This window comes from Perna viridis, chromosome 5, assembly GCF_037379345.1.
Source record: "Perna viridis isolate PV_CMFRI_1.1 ecotype Kerala chromosome 5, ASM3737934v1, whole genome shotgun sequence".
Taxonomy (NCBI): Eukaryota; Metazoa; Mollusca; class Bivalvia; order Mytilida; family Mytilidae; genus Perna; species Perna viridis.
In genome coordinates this window covers 6,614,425-6,640,545 of record NC_142449.1, presented here as the reverse complement: position 1 = coordinate 6,640,545, position 26,121 = coordinate 6,614,425, and the positions used below count along the sequence as shown (strand labels likewise).

At 32.2% G+C, this 26,121-nt stretch overlaps 2 protein-coding genes across 4 annotated transcripts in view; one reads left to right on the top strand and one right to left on the bottom strand.

Annotated features, from left to right (window-relative positions):
* The window catches only part of LOC148615760 (pre-mRNA-splicing factor ATP-dependent RNA helicase PRP16-like), a 69,203-nt gene that overhangs the window by 16,432 nt on the left and 26,650 nt on the right, over nucleotides 1-26,121 (bottom strand). Inside the window, exons 13-21 of the mRNA XM_088582321.1 lie at nucleotides 21,814-22,024; nucleotides 21,032-21,094; nucleotides 20,527-20,682; nucleotides 19,373-19,473; nucleotides 18,926-18,972; nucleotides 17,378-17,540; nucleotides 15,725-15,889; nucleotides 2,549-2,697; nucleotides 1,283-1,337 (exon numbers count right to left, since the gene is read on the bottom strand). Of these exons, the coding sequence (XP_088438447.1) occupies nucleotides 1,283-1,337; nucleotides 2,549-2,697; nucleotides 15,725-15,889; nucleotides 17,378-17,540; nucleotides 18,926-18,972; nucleotides 19,373-19,473; nucleotides 20,527-20,682; nucleotides 21,032-21,094; nucleotides 21,814-22,024 (1,110 nt within the window). The remainder of the gene's footprint in view (nucleotides 1-1,282; nucleotides 1,338-2,548; nucleotides 2,698-15,724; nucleotides 15,890-17,377; nucleotides 17,541-18,925; nucleotides 18,973-19,372; nucleotides 19,474-20,526; nucleotides 20,683-21,031; nucleotides 21,095-21,813; nucleotides 22,025-26,121) is intronic.
* LOC148615762 (uncharacterized) lies at nucleotides 7,285-11,679 on the top strand. Of its 3 annotated transcripts, none has more exons than XM_088582326.1 (2): nucleotides 7,285-7,445; nucleotides 9,828-11,679. In XM_088582326.1, exon 2 carries the CDS (start codon nucleotides 9,832-9,834, stop codon nucleotides 11,611-11,613), a length of 1,782 nt encoding a protein of 593 aa, XP_088438452.1. In that variant the 5' UTR covers nucleotides 7,285-7,445; nucleotides 9,828-9,831; the 3' UTR covers nucleotides 11,614-11,679. The 3 variants fall into 3 exon arrangements, with proteins under 3 accessions (XP_088438452.1, XP_088438451.1, XP_088438453.1); XM_088582325.1 differs by having other exon boundaries at nucleotides 7,285-7,515; XM_088582327.1 differs by lacking the exon at nucleotides 7,285-7,445 and adding an exon at nucleotides 7,522-7,667.

The following is a 26,121-nucleotide window of genomic DNA, read 5'->3' as shown; positions in this document are numbered from 1 at the left end:
ATATTTCATGCATTTCAGGACAAGAACATTATACCTATCAAACATACCATGCTTTGTATTAGTCAAACATGCTGAGCCAGATCTTTACTGTGCTAGCTCACAGAAACTTCCACCCACAAGTAGGCATGTCACTCAGAACTACAGGAAGGCATGTCACTCAGACCCACAGGTAGACATGTCACTCAGACCCACAGGTAGACATGTCACTCAGACCCACAAGTAGGCATGTCACTAAGACCCACAGGTAAACATGTCACTCAGACCCACAGGTAGACATGTCACTCAGACCCACAAGTAGGCATGTCACTAAGACCCACAGGTAGACATGTCACTCAGACCCACAGGTAGACATGTCACTCAGACACAGACTCATTATTCTGATACTGAGACAGCCAGTTGTCATCCTACAACCAAATATGCCCATGCATAGTGGAGAAGCAGTGACTGTCTGTGACAACCTGGGTTTGAACTATGACCTACCATACTCCAGGCAAGTACACCACCAACCAATAATGAGGTAGTGACTATAACAGCAGGAAAATGATAGCTCAATTACTTCATCAGTTGGGACAATGGCATTATCATTACATGGAGATATGTGGCTCAATGACTTCATCAGCTGGGACAATGGCATTATCATTACATGGAGATATGTGGTTCAATAACTTCATCAGTTGGGACAATAGAATTATCATTACATGGAGATATGTGGCTCAATTACTTCATCAGCTGGGACAATGGCATTATCATTACATGGAGATATGTGGCTCAATGACTTCATCAGCTGGGACAATGGCATTATAATTACATGGAGATATGTGGCTCAATTACTTCATCAGCTGGGACAATGGCATTATCATTACATGGAGATATGTGGCTCAATGACTTCATCAGCTGGGACAATGGCATTATAATTACATGGAGATATGTGGCTCAATGACTTCATCAGTTGGGACAATAGCATTATCATTACATGAAGATATGTGGCTCAAAAACTTCATCGGCTGGGACAATGGTATTATCATTACATGGAGATATGTGTTAAGTACAAAAAGAATGACATTATCTTCAAATTGCAATTAATTTTTGACCCCCCCTTAAAGAAAAGGTAAGAAATATTTTTATAAACTACTACTACAGGCTTTTGTCATTATAGTAAAGATAGATGTTTTACTTATGGAATAAATGGTTTTCAATAGAATGTTTATTGGACAAATGTTATTCAAGAAAATTGACTGGGTGTATGACCTGATCGGAGGAACTATCTTATTAGAGAATTTACCTTTCTCATGGCCTTTATATGTATAAAATGATTATTACTCCATGTGGCTGAGTACCTGTAAAAAACAAGAAACTAAGTACTACTCAGTAGGATATAATACTATTGAACTTACAAGTTTGTTCTTGTTTTTTCCCCATCACATCAATTGTCTATTATTAGTGAAATATGGCTATTACCAAGTATAACACAAGATATTGAACAATAACAACATTGTACATTAAGTTTGATGATCTGGTTCATGGAAACTGTGGCAGTTTACTGTCGAGGTTTCCAAACACAGTAATTCTGTCTTAACATTGACCATCTAAAGTACAAACAAAAGCTGTCTAAGATATATAGTTGCTGTCAACAATCAACATGTCTAACCTCTAACACAGGTTTTCCAGTTCCAACACCAGATTCACAGTTTTTCTAACACCCGTATTTTTTTTTAATTTACAGTCATTTCCAAAGAAAATAAGTGGGTGGCCTTAGCAAATAACCGAAATATTATCACGAGTGCCGAAGAACGCCTAGATTTAATAAGTGTGTGGAACTTGTTCCGCACACGAGTTCAATCCTTAAGCATTCTTGACACAAATGATCATACATTGTGAAGAGTGGAGAAATTTAAGGTTCACTGTAGTGTAAGTACAATGTCATTACTTGTGCTGAGAACAACCAACAAAATCGCAGGTAAGTAAAATACCATTCCTTGTGACACGAACATTCAATGAAAGTGCAGGTAAGTAAAATACCATTACTTGTGCAGATAATATCCAACGAAAGCCCAGGTTAGTAAAATGTCATTACTTTAAATGAAATTTCAGGTTGACAGAAGTGTAAGTAAAATGTCATTACTTAAGCTGAGAACATCATATGAAAGCCCAGGTAAGTAAAATGCCATTACTTTAAATGAAATTTAAGGTTGACTGAAGTGTAAGTAAAAATGTCATTACATGTGCTGAGAACATCCAATGAAAGCACAGGTAAGTAAAATACCATTACTTGTGCTGAGAGCTCAAAGGCATTGACAGAACAAGTTTATGTACACTTTTTATTCTAGGCATTTTTCAGCACTTAAAAATAATTATATATATTTGTAATTGCCTAGAATACAATTGAATTTTTTAACTAGAGCACTGGATACAGATGCATAACCCTTAAAGTTATATGCCAAATCTGAACAAGTTCCAAAGGGATGCCAAATTTTTTTTTCAAAAACAGACAGCAAAATTAAATGACCCTGATGCCTTAATGGAGGGCATACAAAAAGTATAGGCGTACCCATTTTTCTTCCACTGTTGGTAAACATTGAGCAATGTGAGATGGTCACTCTCAGGAACCTGAAACTTTTCCCTAGCATTATCTGAATCTTCCTCTCTGCCTTTTGGTCGATAAAATATTGCAGGTACTGATAACATAGACACAATTATCTGAAAAAAAAAAAAGATTAGATGATAGCATCACTATGTATCAACATATGACTAAACAAAAAAAAAATAAAATATGTGAGCCGTGGCTCACTAATAATACCCCTGCTTTCATTCATGATATAGGTAAATTTAACAAAGACCACTATAAACAGAAGGTTCTTGAAATTTTTCAAAAATTAAATTCCAACCATATGACTTACCTACTGGAAGATTCTGCTCAAATTTCAAACCACTGTGATGAGTAGTTGCGGAGAATACTGACAGAAATAAATGTTATGGACGAAAACATGGACAAGGGTAAAACTGTATACACCTCTCTCCTTCAGAGTAGGAGTTTAATTAGGTCAACATTACAGTGAATTAAAGGTCTGAATACTCAGACAGTTAAATGGCAATTAAAAATATAAATTGTCATTGTTTGTATACATAAATGTTATGAGTTCCATGATAAAACATTGTAAACCACTTATTTTGCAAGTCAGAAAAAAAAATTAAAAAAGAAAATGCCATTGATAAGTCTCTTCAATATGGAATTCATGTCATACAATGTATTAGTATCCTGATATGTAAAAAAAATAAGGTTCCACGTATCTGTGAAAAAAAGCCAGTTTACAGAACTAAGTAAACTCAACCCTAAGAAATGAGTTGTGATAATGATTTGACACTTGTTGAGAAGTACTTTTTGTATGGGGATCATCTTTTTGTAAGGCAGAATAAAAATTTTATGTGAAACTTGGGAACTTAACTTATATCTAACCTTTATAATTAGTTTGCTTAAACATGAAATGAATGAATATTTTGGAAAGAAAACAGATACTGTGCTTAAACATATGTGGTCAGGATGCTATTTAAACAATTTATTCATTGGAAATACATCATAAAAATCTTCATCATGGAGACTCACTGGATGATTCTTAAATTGCAAACATCAGATCTAAAAATGACGATAAATGCAAAAAAATGGTTCTAAATGTCTGACTTTCACCTACTTAGTACTAGAATTCTTCTAACTTAACAAAACAATGGAGTTGTTTTCTCTTTGATATATTGACCACACATATTCTAATTGTTAATCCCTGAATACAATCAGTTATGACACAAATTGTAATAGTGTAACATTCTATGAGAAAAAAATATTCATTGATACTACAATTGCAGCATGCTTGCCTATTTTAAAAAAAATGAACTGATATGTATAGTTTGTATATTAATCTGTACATTTATAGTATAGAATCCTGGAGATGTTTCAATTTACTTCTACTTATAATGATGGAGAGTGAGGCAATGATAAAGTCTGTACTAATCAAAACGAGTTCAAAACAAATCGTAGTACCCCTTTCCAATACATTGTATTAGACTTATACTGATAGCCACAATGTGCCACCCCAGTCCTCTAGGTAATACTTGTACTGATAGGAACTCAGCCAATATGAAGTATGCCATCTCTGTCCTGAAAGTAGGACTTGTACTGATAGGAACTCAGCCAATATGAAGTGTGCTACCCCTAGTCCTCTAGGTAAGACTTCAAGGTAAGACTTGTACTGATAGGAACTCAGTCAATATGAAGTGTGTCACCTCTGTCCTCAAAGGATGACTTGTACTGATAGGAACTCAGTCAATATGAAGTGTGCCATCCCTGTCCTCAAAGGACGACTTGTACTGATAGGAATTCAGTCACTATGAAGTGTGCCATCCCTGTCCTCAAAGTAGGACTTTTACTGATAGGAACTCAGTCAATATGAAGTGTACCACCCAATTCATTTAGGTAAGAGCTATTCTGATAGGAACTCAGTCAACATGAAGTGTGCCAACCAAGTCGTCTAGGTAATACTTGTACTGATAGGAACTTAGTCAACATGAAGTTTGCCACCCAAGTCGTCTAGGTAATACTTGTACTGATAGGAACTCAGTCAACATTAAGTTTGCCACCCAAGTCCTCTAGGTAAGACTTGTACTGATAGGAACTCAGTCAATATGAAGTGTGCTACCCCTAGTCCTCTAGGTAAGACTTCAAGGTAAGACTTGTACTGATAGGAACTCAGTCAATATGAAGTGTGCCATCCCTGTCCTCAAAGGACGACTTGTACTGATAGGAACTCAGTCAATATGAAGTGTGCCATCCCTGTCCTCAAAGGACGACTTGTACTGATAGGAATTCAGTCACTATGAAGTGTGCCATCCCTGTCCTCAAAGTAGGACTTTTACTGATAGGAACTCAGTCAATATGAAGTGTACCACCCAATTCATTTAGGTAAGAGCTATTCTGATAGGAACTCAGTCAACATGAAGTGTGCCAACCCTATCCTCAAGGTAGGACTTGTACTGATAGGAACTAAGTCAACATGAAGTGTGCCAACCCTATCCTCAAGGTAGGACTTGTACTGATAGGAACTAAGTCAACATGAAGTGTGCCATCCCTGTCCTCAAAGTAGGACTTGTACTGAAAGGAACTCAGTCAATATGCAGTGTGCCATCCATGTCCTCTAGGTAAGACTTGCACTGATATGAACTCAGTCAATATGAAGTGTGCCACCCTAGTCCTCTAGGTAAGACTTGCACTGATAGGAACTCATTTAACATGAAGTTTGCCACCAAAGTCCTCTAGGTAAGACTTGCACTGATAGGAACTCAGTCAATATGAAGTGTGCCAACCCTATCCTCTAAGTAGGACTTGTACTGATAGGAACTCAGTCAATATGAAATGTGTCACCCTGTCCTCAAAGTACGACTTGTACTGATAGGAACTAAGTCAATATGAAGTGTACCACCCTAGTCACTAAAAAAGACTTAAACTGATAGGAACTAAGTCAGCATGAACTGTGCTTTCCTTGTCCTTTAGGTAAGAGGTACTGATTCAATTCTGATATGGTATAGAACTGGTTCATTGACAGTCATGGACATTTCACACCCCAGTACTCAAATGTGAAGAGCATTTAAATAATGGTTTATAGTACTATGCACTGAAGGATATTACACTATCATATAGGATGAGAGCAGGGTGGATAGTAATATAACAACCAACTACTGTCCCTGTTTTAATGAAACATTACCTTAAAGGACATTAAACCCATCTAATATCAATATAGATTCACATTACCATTTTAATATGGAAGATTGACTACTAAGTATCATTAAAATTCTTTTGATAGAGTGATGGGTGCAAAATATAATCCCAGTGACAGTGTTAAGTTTGAGTTCATGAATATTTAATCAGTCATCCTTTCACAGTAATTCAATAAAAAGAAGTTCATTACATTTAATAGTATCATCTTTTTTTATTTCTAGTCTGAAGCAACATCAGTACAGGTAAACTTAAATGACATGCAGATCAATGGTTCACTGTCAAGAAAAATCAACAAAGACAAAGTGATGTGTGCAAAATAAAATCTGGTAAACTATGGTACTATATGTATATATAGATTTAAATATAGAGATCATATTATTGTGCCTGGTAAAGAATAAATACCCTTATGTCAAATCAAGATATTTAATATGAACTTTAAGTTGTAAACTATTCTATTGATTAAAAAAAGAGATGATTGCATGAAGTGTATGAGTAAAAAAAGTTAAAAAAAAACTTTGGTTATGTGTAAATAGGCACATTTTAATTATAATATAATAATAATTTTGATTCTAGAGTTCTGGTTCAATACACTAAATAGTGATTAGATTTTTGTCTTACAACTGAACAGACAACATATATCAACAACTATAAACAATGTGTTTAAAAGTAATACTGATGAATATAGAATTGATTTGTTGATATTAAACAATGACAATACAGTAGTCTTATCACACTTGTTCCTATATTAGAAATTTTGTCATTGTTTTTTTTTCTCTATCTGTCATTCAAACAATCTGTCATATTCTGCCTATTTTTCTGATTCCAAAATTCTAAATGGGATAAGTTTCATTCAACTACACAATGAAATAAATGCTGACTGGCACTTTTACTTAATATCAGAATTGAATAAATAGAAGCTACTCAAAAATTAAATTGTGCGACTTTCACTTCTTAAGACCAGATTCATATAACATGATGCAAATATACTCAACATACAAAATACATGTTGCAAAATGTAGTCATCATAACATTTATTTTTATTAACATAGTAGCATGTATGCTTTCTAGCCATCTCAGAAATTTATTTCTAATAATAAAATGAGGATTAACAAATAAAAGGTGATTAAACATTATCTAATTCTGATCAGTATAATAGTCAGTAGAATGATCAAGACGAGTGTTTGGAAAGTTTAAATAAAAAATACAATTGAATTTATTATGAATACTATATAGTGAAATTTTGTGAAACTATTTTAACATTAGCTACACCTTAAAGGCTTTAAATATACAATGTAAATATTAAATGGCCTTGTTTAAATCAAATTTATGCACACTTCCCCCTTTTTTAAACTTTTTTCCACACTTTTCATGAAGAGAAAGTATTTGCACACAACCCTCATACACCCTTAGGTACCCAACAAAACTTTGCACACATTTCAAAAGGGGTTGGTTTGGGGATTATACTTTATATCTGATATTAATCTTATGAGTTTAGCTACAAGCCTACAATGACACCTGTTGGATACCCACAGAAATTGAAGTGATACTTGCACAAAGATATAAAATGATAAGAACATTCCAAAGCATTCTTTTTACCGTGGAAAGAGCTGTGATTCAACTTAACATTCATATTGTCTTGGAGCTAAAAGATTTCTATCTAATCATCCTATATAGAGAGACAGCGGTAAGGATCTGGTATAAACAAAGGGACCTAAACAAACCAGGGATATATATATATATAGAAAGAGACAGTGGTAAGGATCTGGTATAAACAAAGGGACCTAAACAAGCTAAGGATATATCAACATAAGAAGAATTTTGTGTAACTTTAAGGGAAAAAGAGTAATTTCTTTTATTTTTTTCCAGTGAACTTAGTTTTGGAAATATCACACTATCAAAATCAAAGGTAGGATACAAATTTAAACTTATTAACACAAATTTTGTTATTTCAACAACAAAAAAATTAGAAAGTGAGTCATTAAAATGCAGAAGCATGTACACAAATTTCAGATTAAAGTTTATACAATGTATAAAGTGATGTAGTGCCATTCCTTGATTTGCTTTTATCCCTAGTAACAGTTTCCAATTAAAGAAATAATTTCTATTCGAACAGAATTCATTAACTGAGTGAAAAGTAGGAAGTCATTATCTCCTAATACTCTTATATGAAGGAATATTCTCTTTCTGAAATAATGAATCTTTCTGAATCTTTAGGACCCAGATCAACCTAAAATAAAATGCCACTATGATGTAAATTAATAAAAGGTCTTTCATAATTTTTATTACATCACTGTTTACAGTAAATGAAGGATAATAACAAAATTACTGAACTGATAAATTCTAGGCAGTATCAAAAGGATATAAGTCTATAAGGAAAGTCCCTACAACAAATGGCAATATCAGGGCAAAACCAGAAAGTTAGAAAACCACTTTAATGGTCTTGATTTGGTAAAGGCATTTCAAAATTAAAGGTGGGTAAACAGTGAGCTAAACCTCCCACTTCCAATACATAAGTATGCCAACTGAAGTCAATAAAATGCTTTCGAATTTTATTATTTTTTCGGCCAAAGATTATGTTTGACAGGTCTATACTGACTTGAAATTTCTCCTTTAAGCAATCTGTATACTTAACCCATGGACAACATTTCACAGAAAAATGTTTTGATATCACTTTTAAAATTTTTGTTTGTTTGTTTTGTTTCATTTTTTTTTGGTGGGTGGACTTTTTAATTCACTACTATTTAAATATAACATTTTTACATGACATGTCCCAAAATTATGTCACAATGCCAATACACTAGTCTATAATAATTGTCTATTTTTGTTAAGTAAACAATACAAATTATATTGAAATCAAGATAAATCACCAACATGATTTTGGCCATGATATAAAATAGCAATCCAAAAAATGGGTACAAAAACAAGTAGTTCTTGGTCATGAGGCACTTGTCATGCGGTAACCACTTCAAGAATTTTATTATGGGTTCTCTCTTCTTAAGAAATACAATAAAAAATCAACATCAAATTGACTCATTTGAACCTGTATGATGCTAAAAATTCAGGGGTTATTCAATATTTATTATGTTTATTTTTGTTGTCTTTCAAAAATAATTAACAATGTAACATAACCAGTATGATTATACTCTCTAGTCTAAATAAAAATGATAACAACAATATCCTTAATGTTATTAGAACATGTTTAGTTACATCATAAATTAGATATGAAATTATCCATTATCACAACTCAGATAAACATTATCTAAGGGTAAGTCTTGACAGTGAATTACCAAACACCTACAAGTTTGCCCTTTAGGGGAGATAACTATCTAAGTTTTTATCAGATCTATGTCAGTGAGAGTACATTAGTCACCATTAGACAACTGTAAAAATATTACAATTCCAGACGGTCTCCATGTCAAATTAAAAACAAAGTCTAATTTATTCAGTATTTGGATATATTTAGTCATATCTTATCCATAACATACATTTCAAAGAAGGGAAAGAATTTGATTAAATATAAAAATGTCCTGAAAGTTCAAATAGGTCATTTAGATAAGTGGTGAAAGTTGTTTATTCAGTGTATGTTGACTTTTATCAATAAGAGGTGTTTAAGATTATAAAAGAACATTCATGTTTTCAAAGAAAATTTAAACATTTTGTTGTGAATTTAAAATTATAAATTTCTAGTTCATGAAGAATAGTACTTCAAAGGTAGTTGGAGTTAACAAATAAATATTTCTTATCAAGGATAAGATACACTAATTAAACAGCCAGGTTAAACTTGATTGTGAAAGACATTATTCATAAACAAGTTATGAGGTAGATAAACATTGGAGTAACTTTCTTCCAAGGTAACTTCACAAGTTCTGTGAAACTATGAAGAATTTCAACAGTATACTTATAAGCATGGTACATGTATTATTTTCTGATAAAATTGCCTTGGGAAATAGACTAATTAGATTACAATAGTGTTTGCATTATACTGGTAAGTGCTTTCCTATAAATCAGATAAAAACATTTTTTGTTGAATTATCATATTGGCTTAGAAATTTCTAATTTTTTGCAGGATTATGGTACTGTTGCTGATACTTATTCTTATGGTACAACACTGTATTGTGGCCAGTCAGACCTGTCTCCAAGTCTTATCAACAGACTGTACCTGTCATGGAAGCAATCAAATAATCATCAAATGCAACTTCAGTACACAGAGCCAGTTAAAAATCATTAATGATGTCCAAAGTGTTTCTCTTAATATAACTACATTAGACTTGTCTGGCAATAATCTCAGTTCACTGCCAGGAGACATCTTCTCAGGTATATACAGCATACAACAACTTGACTTAAGTTTGAATAACTTTGAAAATTTGGATTATGTGTCCTACCCAAATATTGGGAGTAAAATTACCAATCTGAACCTTTCCTACAATAGCTTGACACAAATAGATGATTCCACATTTTCCACCATGCCAGCTTTGGAAAGACTTGACATTTCCAACAACCAGATTAACACTATTGGAGACAATACATTTGTCAACAATCATTTCCTCTGGTACGTTGATTTATCACAAAATTCTATCAACTCCTTATCAACTGCGACTTTCAATGGAATAGAGAACTCCCTTGTGACTTTAGATCTAAGTGGTAATAGTCTATCAACAGTTGATTCTGAAACTTTTTCTTTCTTACATGACCTAAAGTATCTTAATCTTTCTAACAATTCTAACACTGCAGGTCTAGCTGATGTTAAATTTCCAGGTCATGTGATCCTTATAGACTTGAAAAATTCTGGGATTGAGCACTTTGATGATTGTCTTCTGTTGAATTTGGTTGACCTTGAATATGTCAATTTACAAGACAATCCACTAAAGTGTTCTTGTCACCTGAGCTGGTTTCTTCAAAAACTCATATACAAACAAAAAACTGACACTATTCATGTCCATCAAGGCAAAAATAATGACTGGACATGTAAATTAGAGAATGGGTCAACCATTCTTGTGGCTAACCTTCAAACAGAGTGCTCTGACCAGTACCTTTTGAAAGCACCAGAACATTGCAAAAAGTCAAGTGATTCAAGAGGCAGTCCCAATCCCAATACCATTATACTTAGTGATAAGTTAAATTTAGCAACAAAAAAGGGAGATAATGAGGTGTTCTTGACATGGCAAAGGTACAACTATTCAGACTTTTATGGCTATGAAATAATAATTTTAGGAGAGGAAGGTCAAATAGTCTATAGCTCTCCAAAGCTTCATCCTTCTGTTTCTCAATATACTGCAAAATCTGATGAACTTAAGAGTGGAAAGTATCAAGTTTGTTTAAATGTATTGCACAATGAAACTCATGTGTTAGGAAATGCATGTAAGGAAATTTCGTACCTTGATCTTCAAATCGTAGTAGGAATTCTAGCTGGTGTGATATTTCTAATTCCTTGCATTGTGGCTTTGGCATATATAATGTGTTTGGATAAAAGGAAATTCATGTTTAATGATACATATTCCGAAATATCTCACAATAATGAAGAAAACAATCTAGAAAAGCAGGCAACAACTAAATCTGACCAAAACCCCAAAGAATCTACTGCAAAATGGAATAAAGAAACATTAAAGGTACCATCAATAAAAGTACAAGACTTATCGAGTACTGGCAATACTAAGCACCAGACACTTACAGAGGCAAGAAGTACTGACAGAATTCTTCCTGACAATACATCCAGCAGTAATGTTAGCATAGAACCTGATGGTGATTCAGGAAGCAGTGCAGGAATTAGAATTGATATTCCAAGTGACAATGACGATCAGGGATCTGTCAATCAGGGTTATATAGAGGAGAAAACATGTGATGTCAAACTGTAATATCACCCATATTGTATATATTTATGTACACATTATTTTCATATCATTATCATTATATTCAAATCATTTTTTGCCTCTTAAAATCTCTGCAACATAAACCTACTGAAAAAAAACCTCTTATTGTAAATGATATCAACATTGTCTCCAAATTAGTAAAATGTACAAAAACAGACACAATGTAGACAAAACAAGAAACAGTTATCAAGTCAATATGTTAACCCACTTAATAAAAATGTCTGGTCAACATAACTAACACAGTCTAAGGATTATAACTCTAGACATTTAAAAAAGCTTTCTAATTTTAAAAACTGAAATTGGTGTTACTTAGTGTTACTTTTCTAGATTTGTTTTCAAAATCTCAAACCACTAGTTTGGTCTGGTCTACTGAAAATGTCATCAAACAGCATAGTTCAAAGGTCATAACTCCATCAAAAATATTCGATTTAAAAACTGAAACTAGACTCAAACACATTACTTGGTTAGATCTACAACACACATATCAAATATCTCCAACCTTTTAAAAAGTCTGTACAAGCGACTGATGTGGAATGATGATGGACACACCATTAAATGACTTCACTTTTGCATGAGACTTACAATCAATACAGGATGACCATATTTATGTTAAAGGTTTAAAATATTTACAATAGAAACGATCAGAAAAGACTAATCCAATTAACAGTGATTTTCATTGAAATTATTATATGAACACTTTTACAGAAACAACTTTGCAAGCGGGGGTATAAAAATGTAAGCACCAGAAAAGTATGTAATTGATACTGCTTTCAAAAAATTGGGTTAAAGGTCAGTGTAAAGAACAATGGGAATATAAAGAACTATAATAAAATTAAAAAACACATAAACATTTACACTAATATTCATCATGGATTTTTTCCCCAAAAAATCTGCTAACTGGCTCATATTGGCTACAACATATTAACAAATGATATTCAAAATATATGGTTTTATCGATAAAAAATGTATCATTAGATTTGATAGATACAACCAAAATAGAAAAGTATCAAATTTGACCTCTTCAGGCCTAAAGGTGGAGGAATAGAAAAATACCATAGTTTATACTACAACCAATTACTGAGTGGTAAATATGTAGATTCTCCATCAGGAATGAGTGGTTTAAAATCAGTATTTTCAAAATGCAATCCTTACTAAATATTCTTAAAAACTGAAATGGATCAAATTACTTTTAATTAAGAAAACTGTGATTTATATTTATTATGACACAGGAGGTGCTCAAGCCAAATATGTATGGTAAGCCCCAAGTAGTATATGGCTTTGTTTAACTGTGACCTTGACTTTACATGTATATTCCAAAAAATCAATAGGGTTTTCCTTCGTTTAACTGTGACCTTGACTTTACATGTATATTCCAAAAAATCAATAGGGTTTTCCTTCAACTGATATGTAGCAATAAATTAATTTGAGAAAAATACCATAATCTGATTGGTTAATATAATTTTGTTATATCTCAATGGATAAAAAAATATTGACACACCCCTACTCAGTTGAATTCAGTGCTACTTTTCTCATGTTTCAAGATAAAAATGTGTTTTTAAATTAATTTATAAGAATTTGCAATAATAAAAATTTTGTCTATTGAAAAATATTATCATTATTGCCAATTCTAAAATATCCCAAAGTACTCTTTAAATTCATTGAAAATTTTTTGAGTAGTCATAAGTAAATCAATTGTGAATGACTGGAACTTCATTACCATGAAGTTGGCTGAAAATGTGCAAAATACAACTAGTTACCCCAATACGTGTTACTTAGTTTTCAATAATAAAACATCAAATAACAATTTAACTACTGAAAAAGGAAGGAGTGTTAATGATTAAAAATCTTCAAATGTACAGTATTTAAGTTATTCAATATCAAGTTAGAGTAACAAGATTGATACACAAAGCCACATGTTCCCTGCTACCACAAATAACATTGAGGTGCAAAAGTCTCTTCACTCCTGTAAGAGTAATCAAGGGAACCAAGGTAATAGAGGTAATCAAAAGAATGTAATCCAGAGACAAAGACCAGACATGGAAAACAGACATTCACAACAAAGAACATAAAGTAACTAAAATCATACATACAAAGTAACAAAAGCAAATGAGCCCCTCGGACTCCACTGAAAACTGGGAGCAGTGACCAGGTGCACCGGTAGGGTAAGCATCCTCTGCTTTTCTAGAAACACCCGCCAAGTTCCTAATAAAAAGTCAAGTCTGGGGTATACAAACGAGGAAAGGAAAACTATGACCCATTGAATAAATCAGTTTTCATGGTGCAGATGGATACACCATAAAGATCCAAAAAATGGTAGCTTAATATGATCAACTACATACCGGTTTGGTGATTAAAAACCCCACACAATTTGAACAAAATCTGTTGACCAGTTTCCACGGAGTTGCATCCACAAAGTGTTCCTAAGGTGTAACATGTACAAATTCATCAAAGTCCCATAATCGTTAAAATTTGTAATATCAGTTCAGTATGATCAAAACATAACGTGAGAAACAATCCTACAAAGTTTGAGCAAAATCCATTGTGGGTTTCTGTGGAGTCGACAAAGTGATGGACAAACTGACTCACAATAAATTTATGTCCCTTCTTGTGTGGTGGACAAAAAATATAGTGAGGTAGGATTAAGATAAATAACAAGTCTGTGGGTTTCATTGACACTTTAATAGTCTAGAATTCGAGCAAATTGGTGGATCATCATTACTCAGTAGTAAGATTTATGATGACAATAAATAACATTTGTTTTTCAATTTTTTAATTGTCCTTGTTTCTTTTCAGAAGAATCTCTTCCATCACAGGCAGTTTGGGATAGAAAAACAAATACTGGTAACTGAAGTTATCTATATCTGTCATTTACTGACAACTTGAAAAAAAAAAAAAAAGCCATTATATTTTTAACAATGCATATTTGCCCCAATACATGTCCCAGTCGACTTTACAAAGTGAGAAACAAAATTAAGACTTTAGTAACCTACTTCAGTCTCCATGTTGGCATTGATAACATACTAGTCACTAAGAATTACAATTTAAAAAAAGTTTATATAATGACCAAAAAATCTGGATCATTATTCATTCAAATAAAAATATCACCATAACTTAAATGAAGTCCATAGGTCAAAAGATGTCAATAAATGTTTCTTCATCGACAAAAGCTACAAAACATTTTTTATATAACAAGGCGACGTGAGAATTTTCAGGTATATGTTTACATTTTTTACCATTAAGTAAAATGACCTATATCTAAAATGCAGGAATGTCCCTCTTGAGGCTTAACCATAGCTAACAATGACCTAATCATGACTACATAAAACATCACCATTTTTCCCCTAAAGCTATTGATTGTTCTGCCAATGAGCATGTTAATCCATAATTACATGCCGGCTGTATTTCACAAAGCTGAGGTTTACCACTAAAAATTGCTTTAAGATAAGAGTACAGATATGATAATTAGACAACTATCACCAAGTACAAAAATTGTATTATTATTCATCAGTTTTAACAGATTACAGGTTTACAGAGAAAAGACATTTATACCATCTTAGGGGCAACAATGTCTTATTCTATAGCCATTTAATTCAAAATTTCACACTTATTTTATAACTTTGATATATTGTCAGTGAAATTCATATCTACAAGGAATTTAAAAGGAGCCTCTTTAGCACTATAAACTACATGTACACGTATAAGATGTTACAGATATTTTTTGATGCAAAGTTGACAGCATAGAAATTTTAAGTGCATGGCAGTTTTAACCACACCTCTGGTTTGGTTTTGTATAAAAAGCTTGTTCCAAGAAGATGGGGTCACATCATTTCATATGACAAAAAATGTTTTTACATAAATACAATTTAAAATTCAAAAGCAGTTACTCAGTGTTAAATGCAGAACAAAGTTGTTTAAAATTAAAAAAGTCAAAGAATTTTGAGACATCCTTAGCCATGATTATACCATGTAATATGACTTGAACACAATGATTATACCATGTACTATGACTTCAACACCATGTTCAGTAAATATCAGTAAAGACTTACCAAAACCTCAGCACTACATTTCATATCAGTAAATATCAGTAAAGACTTACCAAAACCTCAGCACTACATTTCATATCAAGGGAGACAATTAGCATTTTTGACATGGCAGGGTCCAGTGGGAACTCAACCATTTGTCGGCCCATTGGTGTCAGACTTCCTGTGTTATCTAAAGCTCCTAAAATCCACAGCTGATACATGGAATTCAATATATTGTCCTAAAAAAATGAAGTAGTCACTATTTACAACATTATTTAAAACTACTGGCAGTAAAGTATGAAAAAAAAACAAAATTGTCCACCTCATTACAATTATACTCCAGGAATTAGTAGAAAATGACATAAAAATGGCAATAAAATAACTAGAAATACAGTAAGCAAGCAAACAAGGAGAATACTCTACTTCAAACAGACTTGTTATAGGTCTCATTGATCATTTCTAATGTTTCCATTAATTTACATGTTAAAAAAAAGGTAATTTTCTAGGTTTCACTGTGAATTCCCAGGACAAATGACATCTTAAAGTAGCATACCATTGCAAAGCTTGGAAAATAAGGCTTTCAAAATCATTATGCTAATGGTACAATGATTGTAGAAAATTTTTACAAAATTTACTTGAATAAATAATTATTAAAATGTACATTTTTATTGTTTCTTCTTATTGACCTTCTTGTAATATATTTCTATGTTAAGTTTGATACCATCTTTCTAATCTAGGTGATAAACATTATTGATTTCTATATATAGTAAATACTTTAAATGGAGAATATTTAATAAACAATCAGCAGAAATATTTTCATTTTCTCACTAAAATGACAAGAAAATTGTTATTTCCAGTTGTCCAAGATTTCCTTATCTCACACACTGGTTGAGACAAAACATGGCATTTTCCCATAAAAATGTGGTACAGTTGAATAAAGAGTAGGTAAACAATCACAGCTTACCAATATGTGATTGAGAATTCTTAATCTTGAGAATTTCATCATTCCTTAAATATCAATTCTATTGAGAACAATCAGTGATTGATAATTTCTTGCAGTTTCATATCTCCAGTGTGTTTTGAAGTAACCAATATTCTACATCTGGTCATGATGTATCACTAGCCACATTGATATGTCATGATCAGCTGTTAAATGTAGGTCATTTCAATGCAAAAATTTAATCAGGAAAACAAAGTCAATGTGAGGAAAAGAATCAAATATTGGGAAATCTCAGACACCTGTGGGTAAGATATGTTAGTTCTCAGCTGCCTTGTTACAGAACGACTAAACATTACCCTTGGGTGTCTGAAATTTCTTTATCTTGCACTCATACAGGTGTTAGATTTCTTGATGTCTCCCCTTAGTAAAGAGATATCTTAGTAGTTAGTTTATTCTAATTTTTGCATTGTATAACTTTCTAAAACAAGGTACCAAAGTTTTAAGTAAACTTTTACTACTTTAAATATGAAGTTGCACATATAGCTATGCTAGGTATGACTCCATTCATACATGAAGTTGATAATGGACAGCAACCAAAATTACTAACAACATATGCCTATTCTATATAAAGCTATATATCAAATTTGAAATTTATCAGTCCACTGACAGGCAGTGGATAATTGCAAAAAATTTTGTTAACTGCCAAAATGATGGACAGATTGACAGACAGACAAGGTGATTCAAATAAACCATCAACAACCCGCCCATCAAACAGTGGTATAACAACCTGAGGAGGAGGGTCCATGAAGTGAAACTGTAAGAGATCCTGTACACCCAGTGACTTCAGTAGTAAGACTACATTAGCTAGGTTTGTCCTCTGCATCTCCGGTATGGTAGTTATCAACATTTCATCTTTGTACTGTCTTTGTGTATACAATCTGTAACAGTGACTGGAAAAACATGAGAAATAGAATTAACCTGACCAAAACGTTAACCAGGGTTTCCTGGTTACATAAACATTTTTTGGACGGTAGTGAATGGCCTATTTTGTTAAAATACTGAAGATATATATCCTGCAGAACTTTCTTTGAATAAAGCAAGAATGTCTGTTTCTTGACCTAAGTACTAAAGTGTAACTAAAAACCTAAATTTACAATAAAAGGGATGATTTTTCATTCCCTATTGCTAACTATTTCAGATGGTGACATCCCTTTGTCAACTTTGTACTTTGTTTATATACCACAATTGCAAACTGCTCATATTTGTAACAATGTTTTGGATTTTAACAAAAGAAACATGAATATAACAAAAACTTATTACATCAAGATTTAGATATCACAAGCTCTTTAATACATTCACAAAATACATACAAGGAACTCATTCTCATACACAGATGTACTTGTAAATGATTAACATGTGTTAGTATTTACCACCATATATTTTATGGTAACATTCTTCACAAAGCAAAGAATGCTCAATATTCACCCAATAAGTTGACTAATTCATTAAATAGCTAATTTGTAAGGGATAAAGTAAAGCATTTTTTGGTATTGACATTGTTTCATAGGGTCTTTATGTACACTATATTCAAAAGCAGTTTTCGGCACCACACAGGTTGTGTCCTTACTGTAGGACTTACAATGTAACGTAGTTCTCAACCCCCCATTGGGAAGGATTTTACATAGTTCTCAACCCCCATTGGGAAGGATTTTACATAGGATAAGGACATAACTTTTAGTAAGGTAAATTGGTCTGGAGCTGGTATGTCAGTTCAGTGCTGGCAAACTTTTGTTTGTGCATTTGTGTAACATACAATCAGTTTCTTTAAAAATTGTTTTAACAATGGATTTTGACCTTTTTTAACTGATTTTTTTAAATTTTTCAAGTGTGTTTAATTGTGTAATATTTTTTTCCACAGTGGCCAGATTTAATATGTGATCACATCAAAGTACTTTGACCTTGCCAAGTCAGGAATTTCTAGTCTCTATATGAATTGTTTTGTTTTCAGTTTCAGTTTACCTAATGTTGCTGGAGTATATAAGAGCAACTAATTTCGCTCTACCAGTGTATAATGCTGTTTGGGGCCAGCCCTGTGGTGTGAGGATTTCCTCGTCCTTCATTGAAGACCCATTCTTCATCTAGGTGGCACTGTAGTCTCTGACATGTTTTTATATTTCATCATTCATTATCCTTTGTCAAACATTTTATGTAGCTATTCACACCCAGGTACTTTCTTAGTCCATGTAGAATTATTTTCCTTATTATTTATATGTAGGGATGTGAATGGTTAGTATGGTCTACTTTTAATCCTTCATTCTACCATATCATAACTTACCCAGGACCTGTTCTTCCAGCTCTACCTGACCTCTGATTGGCATTGGCCTACAGAAAAAAAATTATTGACCAGCTTTCACTACTTCATGACAAAGACATAGACATAGATTTTTTATTTGAAGTGGAATATATGTGTAAGGCTGTTCATTATAAAACTTATCAAACAAATGCTGTCAATTTCGTAGTCAATTCAGTGGAGCATTATCTGAATGAAAATTATATACTTATACCATAATTAATTTATCTTTGTTTGAAAACATAAAAGTTCCAAACTCACTTGACAATACAGTAAAACCTGAACTGAACCCTGCATCAACTGATTCCCTGTCTTGATCTAATTTATACTATACAAGTTTTTATCCATTGCCAAGGCTTTAGTGTCTGAAAGATGTTGGTTTAGTGAAGTTACACTTTAATTAATGGTTTTGCTGTATTTGTAATATTTTACCTGACTTATTGGAAACACTTGAAGGGAATCCATACCAATCTTGGGGTTGAACACTTTCATTTTACAATACCCAGCATCAACCACAAAAAATATTCCATCAACTACAAAGATCCAATTTTAATCTGGACTGTATATATTATGTAGCATATAAAACATATCCTTACAATACTAGGTCCAAAGCTATATGGCAAATAAAGCTGAATTTTCCTGTGAATCCATTAAATGGGAAGACTATGTTATTATGCAAGTCATGAATATCAAAACTATTCTATTCAATGTTCACGAAAACTCAGTTGAAAAAAAAATTATTTCCTTTTCTTAACTAATTAATTGTAATTCGTATTTTGGGAATTTGAATTTTCTGTGCCTATGTGCACCACCATGATAGGTTGAGCTTTGACATTTGAAGTCTGTTTGTAAAGTGAAAGTAAATAGGTGATATTTGAAGAAAGAGCAAATTTGGGACTTTTCCCCTATAATTTCAATCTAAAATACACAGAAGAAGAGATTGGGGCACAAAATTAAATGTAAGCAAATGTCAGACAACATTGATGAACAATGGTATTTGTAGCTTTAAGGTGTAGAGAGTTTGTGTTGCTGGTAAAGAAACTCTGAATATTTCTCTTTTAACATTTGTGCAATCATAAGCTTGACAAGACAGCATATTTTGGTGATTAGAAAAACAGGATTGTAGAAATATTTATAGAATATTCTTTGTTTACATATTAATATGCAGTACTTGTATCAGTACCAAACCGACTTAGTGACGTCACAAGCTAATCAGAAGTTATCAGTAAAAATCAATAAAATCTGTGTATGATAAAAAAAAATTGCTCCAGATAGAACAGGTTTGCAAGATGGGTATTCACATTTATCTCAAAGATTTCAAATTTTGCTTAGCCTTGTACACTTTACAAAAGTGCATTTTGCCTTAAAGGTTATACATTTTTGGTTAAATGTGTAAGATTTTTCATGAGAGCCTAACTTAATAAAAGGTAGTCTGTCTCTTTAATATTTAAACACCCAAAAAAAAACAGCCGACATAATTCATATTGCTTCTATATTTTATACATACTGATCAATGGAAAATATTTTCTCTTTTAAAATTAGATGTAGATAAACTTAAGTAACATTGTCACTGATATTTTTCTTACCTGTCAATGAAGTCTCAGCAATATTTGTTGCCACAATACACTTTCTGGTGCCTCCCGGGGCTTTCTCAAATATTTTAGCCTGTAAATCACTAGGTAACTGTGAATAAATTGGTAGAATAGCGAGGGCAGGGGCATCATCTAATTCTTCTAACCTCTCTATAATCAATAATAAACATCCTCATTGCTGATGGTAGCTTTTCTTAAAACCATAACATCTGTAAACTAAGTATCTTTTTTTGGGGCAATTTTCCAAAGAACAAAATATGGACATCATATTAATCATATCTAAGTTTGTTTGAATTGCTGTTGGGATTCACAATAGTGAACATTTAAAATTTCTTCTTAAATGAATTAAATATAAAATCACTTTTTAAATAAACAGACTGAAGCACAGAAACTTCTATCACTACATACTCTGTCCACAAGCGGGGGTATTAAAAATAAGTATTTGCCCTTTTTGATATACATTATTAAACTACCCATCAATTTCATTTGAATTTCTTACCTGCTAAAAGTTCACATGTAACTTCAATGTCTTCTTGTCCAGGCATAAAAACCAGTATATCACCTAAACAACAAATAATTATAAATAGGTATAAGTGAACTATAAATAGGTATAAGTTATCTATAAATAGGTATAAGTTATCTATAAATAGGTATAAGTTAACTATAAATAGGTATAAGTGAACTATAAAAGAAAATACAAATGTTAACAAGTTGCCTGTTATTTGAATCATCAGACTTGAAGGTCCTGCCTGACTGAAACATCCTACTATTTTATTGATTACTTGAAAGATGCTACATTCCAAACATCAATAATAGATATTTGTTTTAATTTTTTTCCTCAAGATGTCAGTGTCTTTGAAATTCTATCAATAAGGTCAAATGAACTGACAATTTCAGAAAGTACTGTAAATGCTAAATTATGCTGTATAGTTCACATAGACTTTAATGCGTCATACTTTATTTGTAATCTTATAGAACACAATACTTGTGACATTCTAAAGTAAAACTTGATGATTTATAACCAACTGAACTCTGAATCACTAATATATTAAACATTCAATACTTCAATAGAGTATACATGTAGTATTGGTACTCCAATAAAGTATACATGTAGTATTGGTACTCTAGACTACTCGGTGCCCACTTGTTCATTGTAGTGATGGTTTCATGGATATTTCTCCCTACCCGATGTCTTTGTTTCTAAGAGGATCTCCCTCTAAATATTAATCTTCATGAAACATAGCTCTGCACATTATAAACAAATGAAGTCAAACTACTGACCATCCATGCCCATTAAATGTATCTGTAATGACTGTTTGACAGCTGAGTCTACGTAATCCTCCACTGTGTTCTTACTGAAGAATATCTCCACGGGAAAGGTTCTTCCTGGAATGGTGAATTCTGGGACATTACCAAAGAATGAGGCAAACTTGGATGAATCCATAGTGGCTGAGGTAACAATCAGCTTCAAATCTGTTCTTCTGGCAACAACCTTTAATAGACAGAATACAATGTCAACTATATTGTAAGTAGAGCCCAATATTCCACCTTCAACTTTTAAAAAATATACATATATTTTATCAGCATTGTATTCAATCTGAAATTTTCTTCAAATTAGAACTTTTTACTGATCACATTCTTTATATAAAAAAATCAGAAGGAAAAACGAGTAAAAAAACTAACCTTCACTTTAAATGAAATTCACAATTACAGTGTCTGCAGAAGAAGAATTAAAGGAGTAAACCCTAAAATAATCGCATGCATATAATAATTCATCTTTCAAAACAGATAAACTTCCACCATTATTCCATTATATAACATCAAAATTTCTAAATTCTAGAAGTGTATTCCAATCTGATCAAATGAAAAAAAAACTGTCATAACAAAGATATGTCAAATTTGTTGCCCATGGAAGTTGTTATTCAAAACTTGATTGATAATTACATTGTTACTAATTTTATATATTATGGACAATTTATTATATATATCTTTATTTCCTCTTTACAAAAGAGTATAGTGACAAGTAAGATTGCACGAAGCAAGATAAAACAAATACAATGTAGTTGAACCAAACAAAAAACAAGAAAACAAAAGCAAAACAAAAACAAAAACAACAACAAAAAAAAACAACAACAAAAAACAAAAAAGTTTGAAATGAGGAGAAAATTACTAGAGAGTCATTATACAGATGAAGAGTTCACAACAGAATCATCTGTTCGAATTCTAACTTTTGAATCTCTTACATATTTTAAAGACGTGTAGTACACATATTTCAGAAAAAAAGTCCAGCTTATCACTTCCGAGTTTAAATGAAGTGTTGCATGAAAGTATTGTGCACGCAAAGTCAAGAAAAAAAAAAATTATCTAAGAATACACTAAACTGGATTGGGTTGATATTGATGATATCCCTCTATAAATTGTCTCTTTCGCTGATGACATAATCACATGACACCAGTAAATGTTCAATCAAGTTGTGAAAAATGTTCCACACTTATCGCAGAGCAATGGATATGGTTCTAGCCTCACCAATACGACAACTAATAATAATAATAATAATAATATTTTTATTTCAAGAGGGTTACACAGTTAGTTTACAACTAATCTTCCCTGAGGCCCTCACACAAAAACAAAAAAATATAAGGTTAATTTCAATGCCACAAAATGAGTATTAGTAAATAATACATAAATGCATGGCAACATAGTTATCATTTTACATTATAGTACATGTAAATACAGTTGAATTATTATTTTGCCTGTTGTTCCATTAGGAAGATTTTTAATTTCTGCTTAAAAAGACTTATTTGGTTTACACTTCTTATTTCATGTGGGAGGGTATTTCAATGAGATGGGCCAGAGTAAACAAAGTATGTCTGAATAGTTCTGTCTTAGGTTTTGGAGTAAAAAGAGCATTGTTTATGGCATTTCTTGAATGATATGGATTTGTTCATACATATGGAAACAAAAAAAAAGTTATTTTATCTGCTTAATAAGATAGAGCTAACCCCTTAACCCATTTAAACATTTTAAGATAAATAGGCACTTGTGATATATAATTCTTTCTCAACAGTTAGCCAACCTAAAGAATTAAATGAGGGATTAGATGGGCCACAGAATTCTGCATCAAATATAAGCCCTCTTTTGTAGTCTAAATACGGGTACACTTATAAATTTTCTTTTGTACAATTGCCCCAAATAGAACTACAATAGTCAATTAGTGGATTAATATATCTTAAGTAAAACAGTTTCCTTGTTTCTAAATTTAGATATTTTTTAATCCTAGACAGAAGATAAAGTCTACTTGAAATTTTTTAGCATACAATGTTTACTTGTTTTGACCAGCTCATTGTCTGATTAATTGGGACTCCTAAGTTTTTCACATTCTGAGTTCTTTAGTACTTCATATTTTATCAGTAACTCTGGGGAACTATTTTTTGATAAAATATTTTGTTAAGTCCCAATAACCATACATTTTGTGTTACTACAATTGATAAACAATTTATTTCTACAAACACAAATTTTGTAATTCATTCAAGTCTTCCTGAACTTTTGGTTGTACATCTTTAATACTTTTACCCAAACAATGAATAGTTGAGTCATCAGCATAAAAATCACAGTTACAGATTCTTGGAAGGTCATTTAGATAAGCAATGAATAATAATGGCACAAGAATGGATCCTTGAGGAACACCATAATAGATTGGTAATTCATTAGATAAAGTACACCCAATTTGAACAATCTGAGTTCTATTTTGTAAATATGTTTAAAAAAATTTCAAAGCTTTTTCACTGCAACCAGTTTTTGCACAGAATTTCATGATCTACTACATTATATGCTTTTTTGAAGTCTATAAATACTACAGCGATTAATATCCCCTTATTTATTTCTTCTAACATTTATCAGTAATGTTTATAAGAGCTGTTTGACATGAATGACCTCGTCTAAAACCAGACTGTGCTGGGTGAAATAAGTACTAAATATTTATATAATTGCCTTTGCACATGTCTTTCAATAAGTTTTAAAATAGTTGGTAAGACTGATATTGATCTGTAATTTGATGGGCTGGTGATGTCCCCAGTTTTAAATATTGGGGGCTTTAACATGTTTTAGAACAACAGGAAAAACTCCTTGGTCTAATATCTTGATAAAAATAGAAGTTAAGGAAGTGACTATTATTTGGGCACTAATTTTCAAAAACTTTAATCCAATTTTGTCTGTCCCTTTTGATTTACTTTCATCAAGATTTTTTACAGCCAAATACAAACCATTTACAGTAATAAGTGGAATTGAAAAGGGTTTATCAGAGCACTAAGATTGAACAAACTTCTCTAAATCATTGCAATTTAATTCTGGTGAGTTCGGTTCAAACATATTTCTCATTTGATTTACACATTGGGTAAAAAATTTATTAAATTCATTGACAATATCCTGTGTGTCAGTAGTATTCTCCTTATTGATACACAATTAATACTGTCTAATTTGTTTTATGGGTTAAGACTGTGTATGCAGTTCCACAATGTTTTAGAATCCCATGAATCCCCAACCAATTTATTATTGTACTCTTACTTACAGTTTTCAATAATATGCGAGATTTTGTTCCTTAAGAACTTATATTCATCCCACATTCCAACACTATGAAATTTTTTATTCCTCAGCTATAGTTTATTGTTTGCATGTATTGAACAGTGACAAAGTGATGTTTCAGTAATGTAAAATTTGAAAGTCTATATGGACATGACTGTGTGGTCATATGCATGAAGAAGATATTGAATTATGAAGTAGTGATGCATTTACACACCAGTACAAGATTCATGTTTAACTGACCAAAACAAGAAAACTTAACATTAAAATCTGCAGGGGCATATGTACAAAATGGATACAGAATTGTGGTACTGTGATGTTAATGGTACTGTATACTTATCATAATAGACCAAGCATGGTGGTTCCTATTAAACTGACCTTATCTCAAAACATACAATCTAAATGTGAAATATGAAAATTTGCAGTCAACAGAAACAAAAAACAAATACAGAATTGTGTTATGATGATGCTAATGCAACTACATACCATAAATATGACTGACCTAGTATAAATGGTTAGTATGAAACTGACCTAATCAGAAAACAACAAAATCTAATCATTAAAATTGAAATTTCAAGTTAATAGACTGTGGCTGCAGGGGCATATAAATGAAATGGATTTAAAACTGTGGTAAAACTGCTTTGTACCCAACCTCAGCTTTTGAAGGCTACAACAATAATAACATATATGGTAAACATCAATTTTCACTCTTTTTCATGGTGGACAGCACAAAAAATTGTACCACTACCAGTGAAATTGATCGTCATTTTTTTTTAAACCATGGAAAATAATACCCGTGAATACGTTCATTTAACAGAATCTGTGAAGCTCTGTGTGGCAACTAAGTTGTGTGTCCCAGGTGGTGGAATGGGGTGCCCCTGGAATGCTACATGCTGGGGTTGTAAGGTCACAATACGGAAAACTTGACCACAAATCATAATGGTGCATTGTGCTGTGAAAGATGCCACATTTCTAGCATGTTAAAGAACCCTGCTGTGGCATTCTATCAGA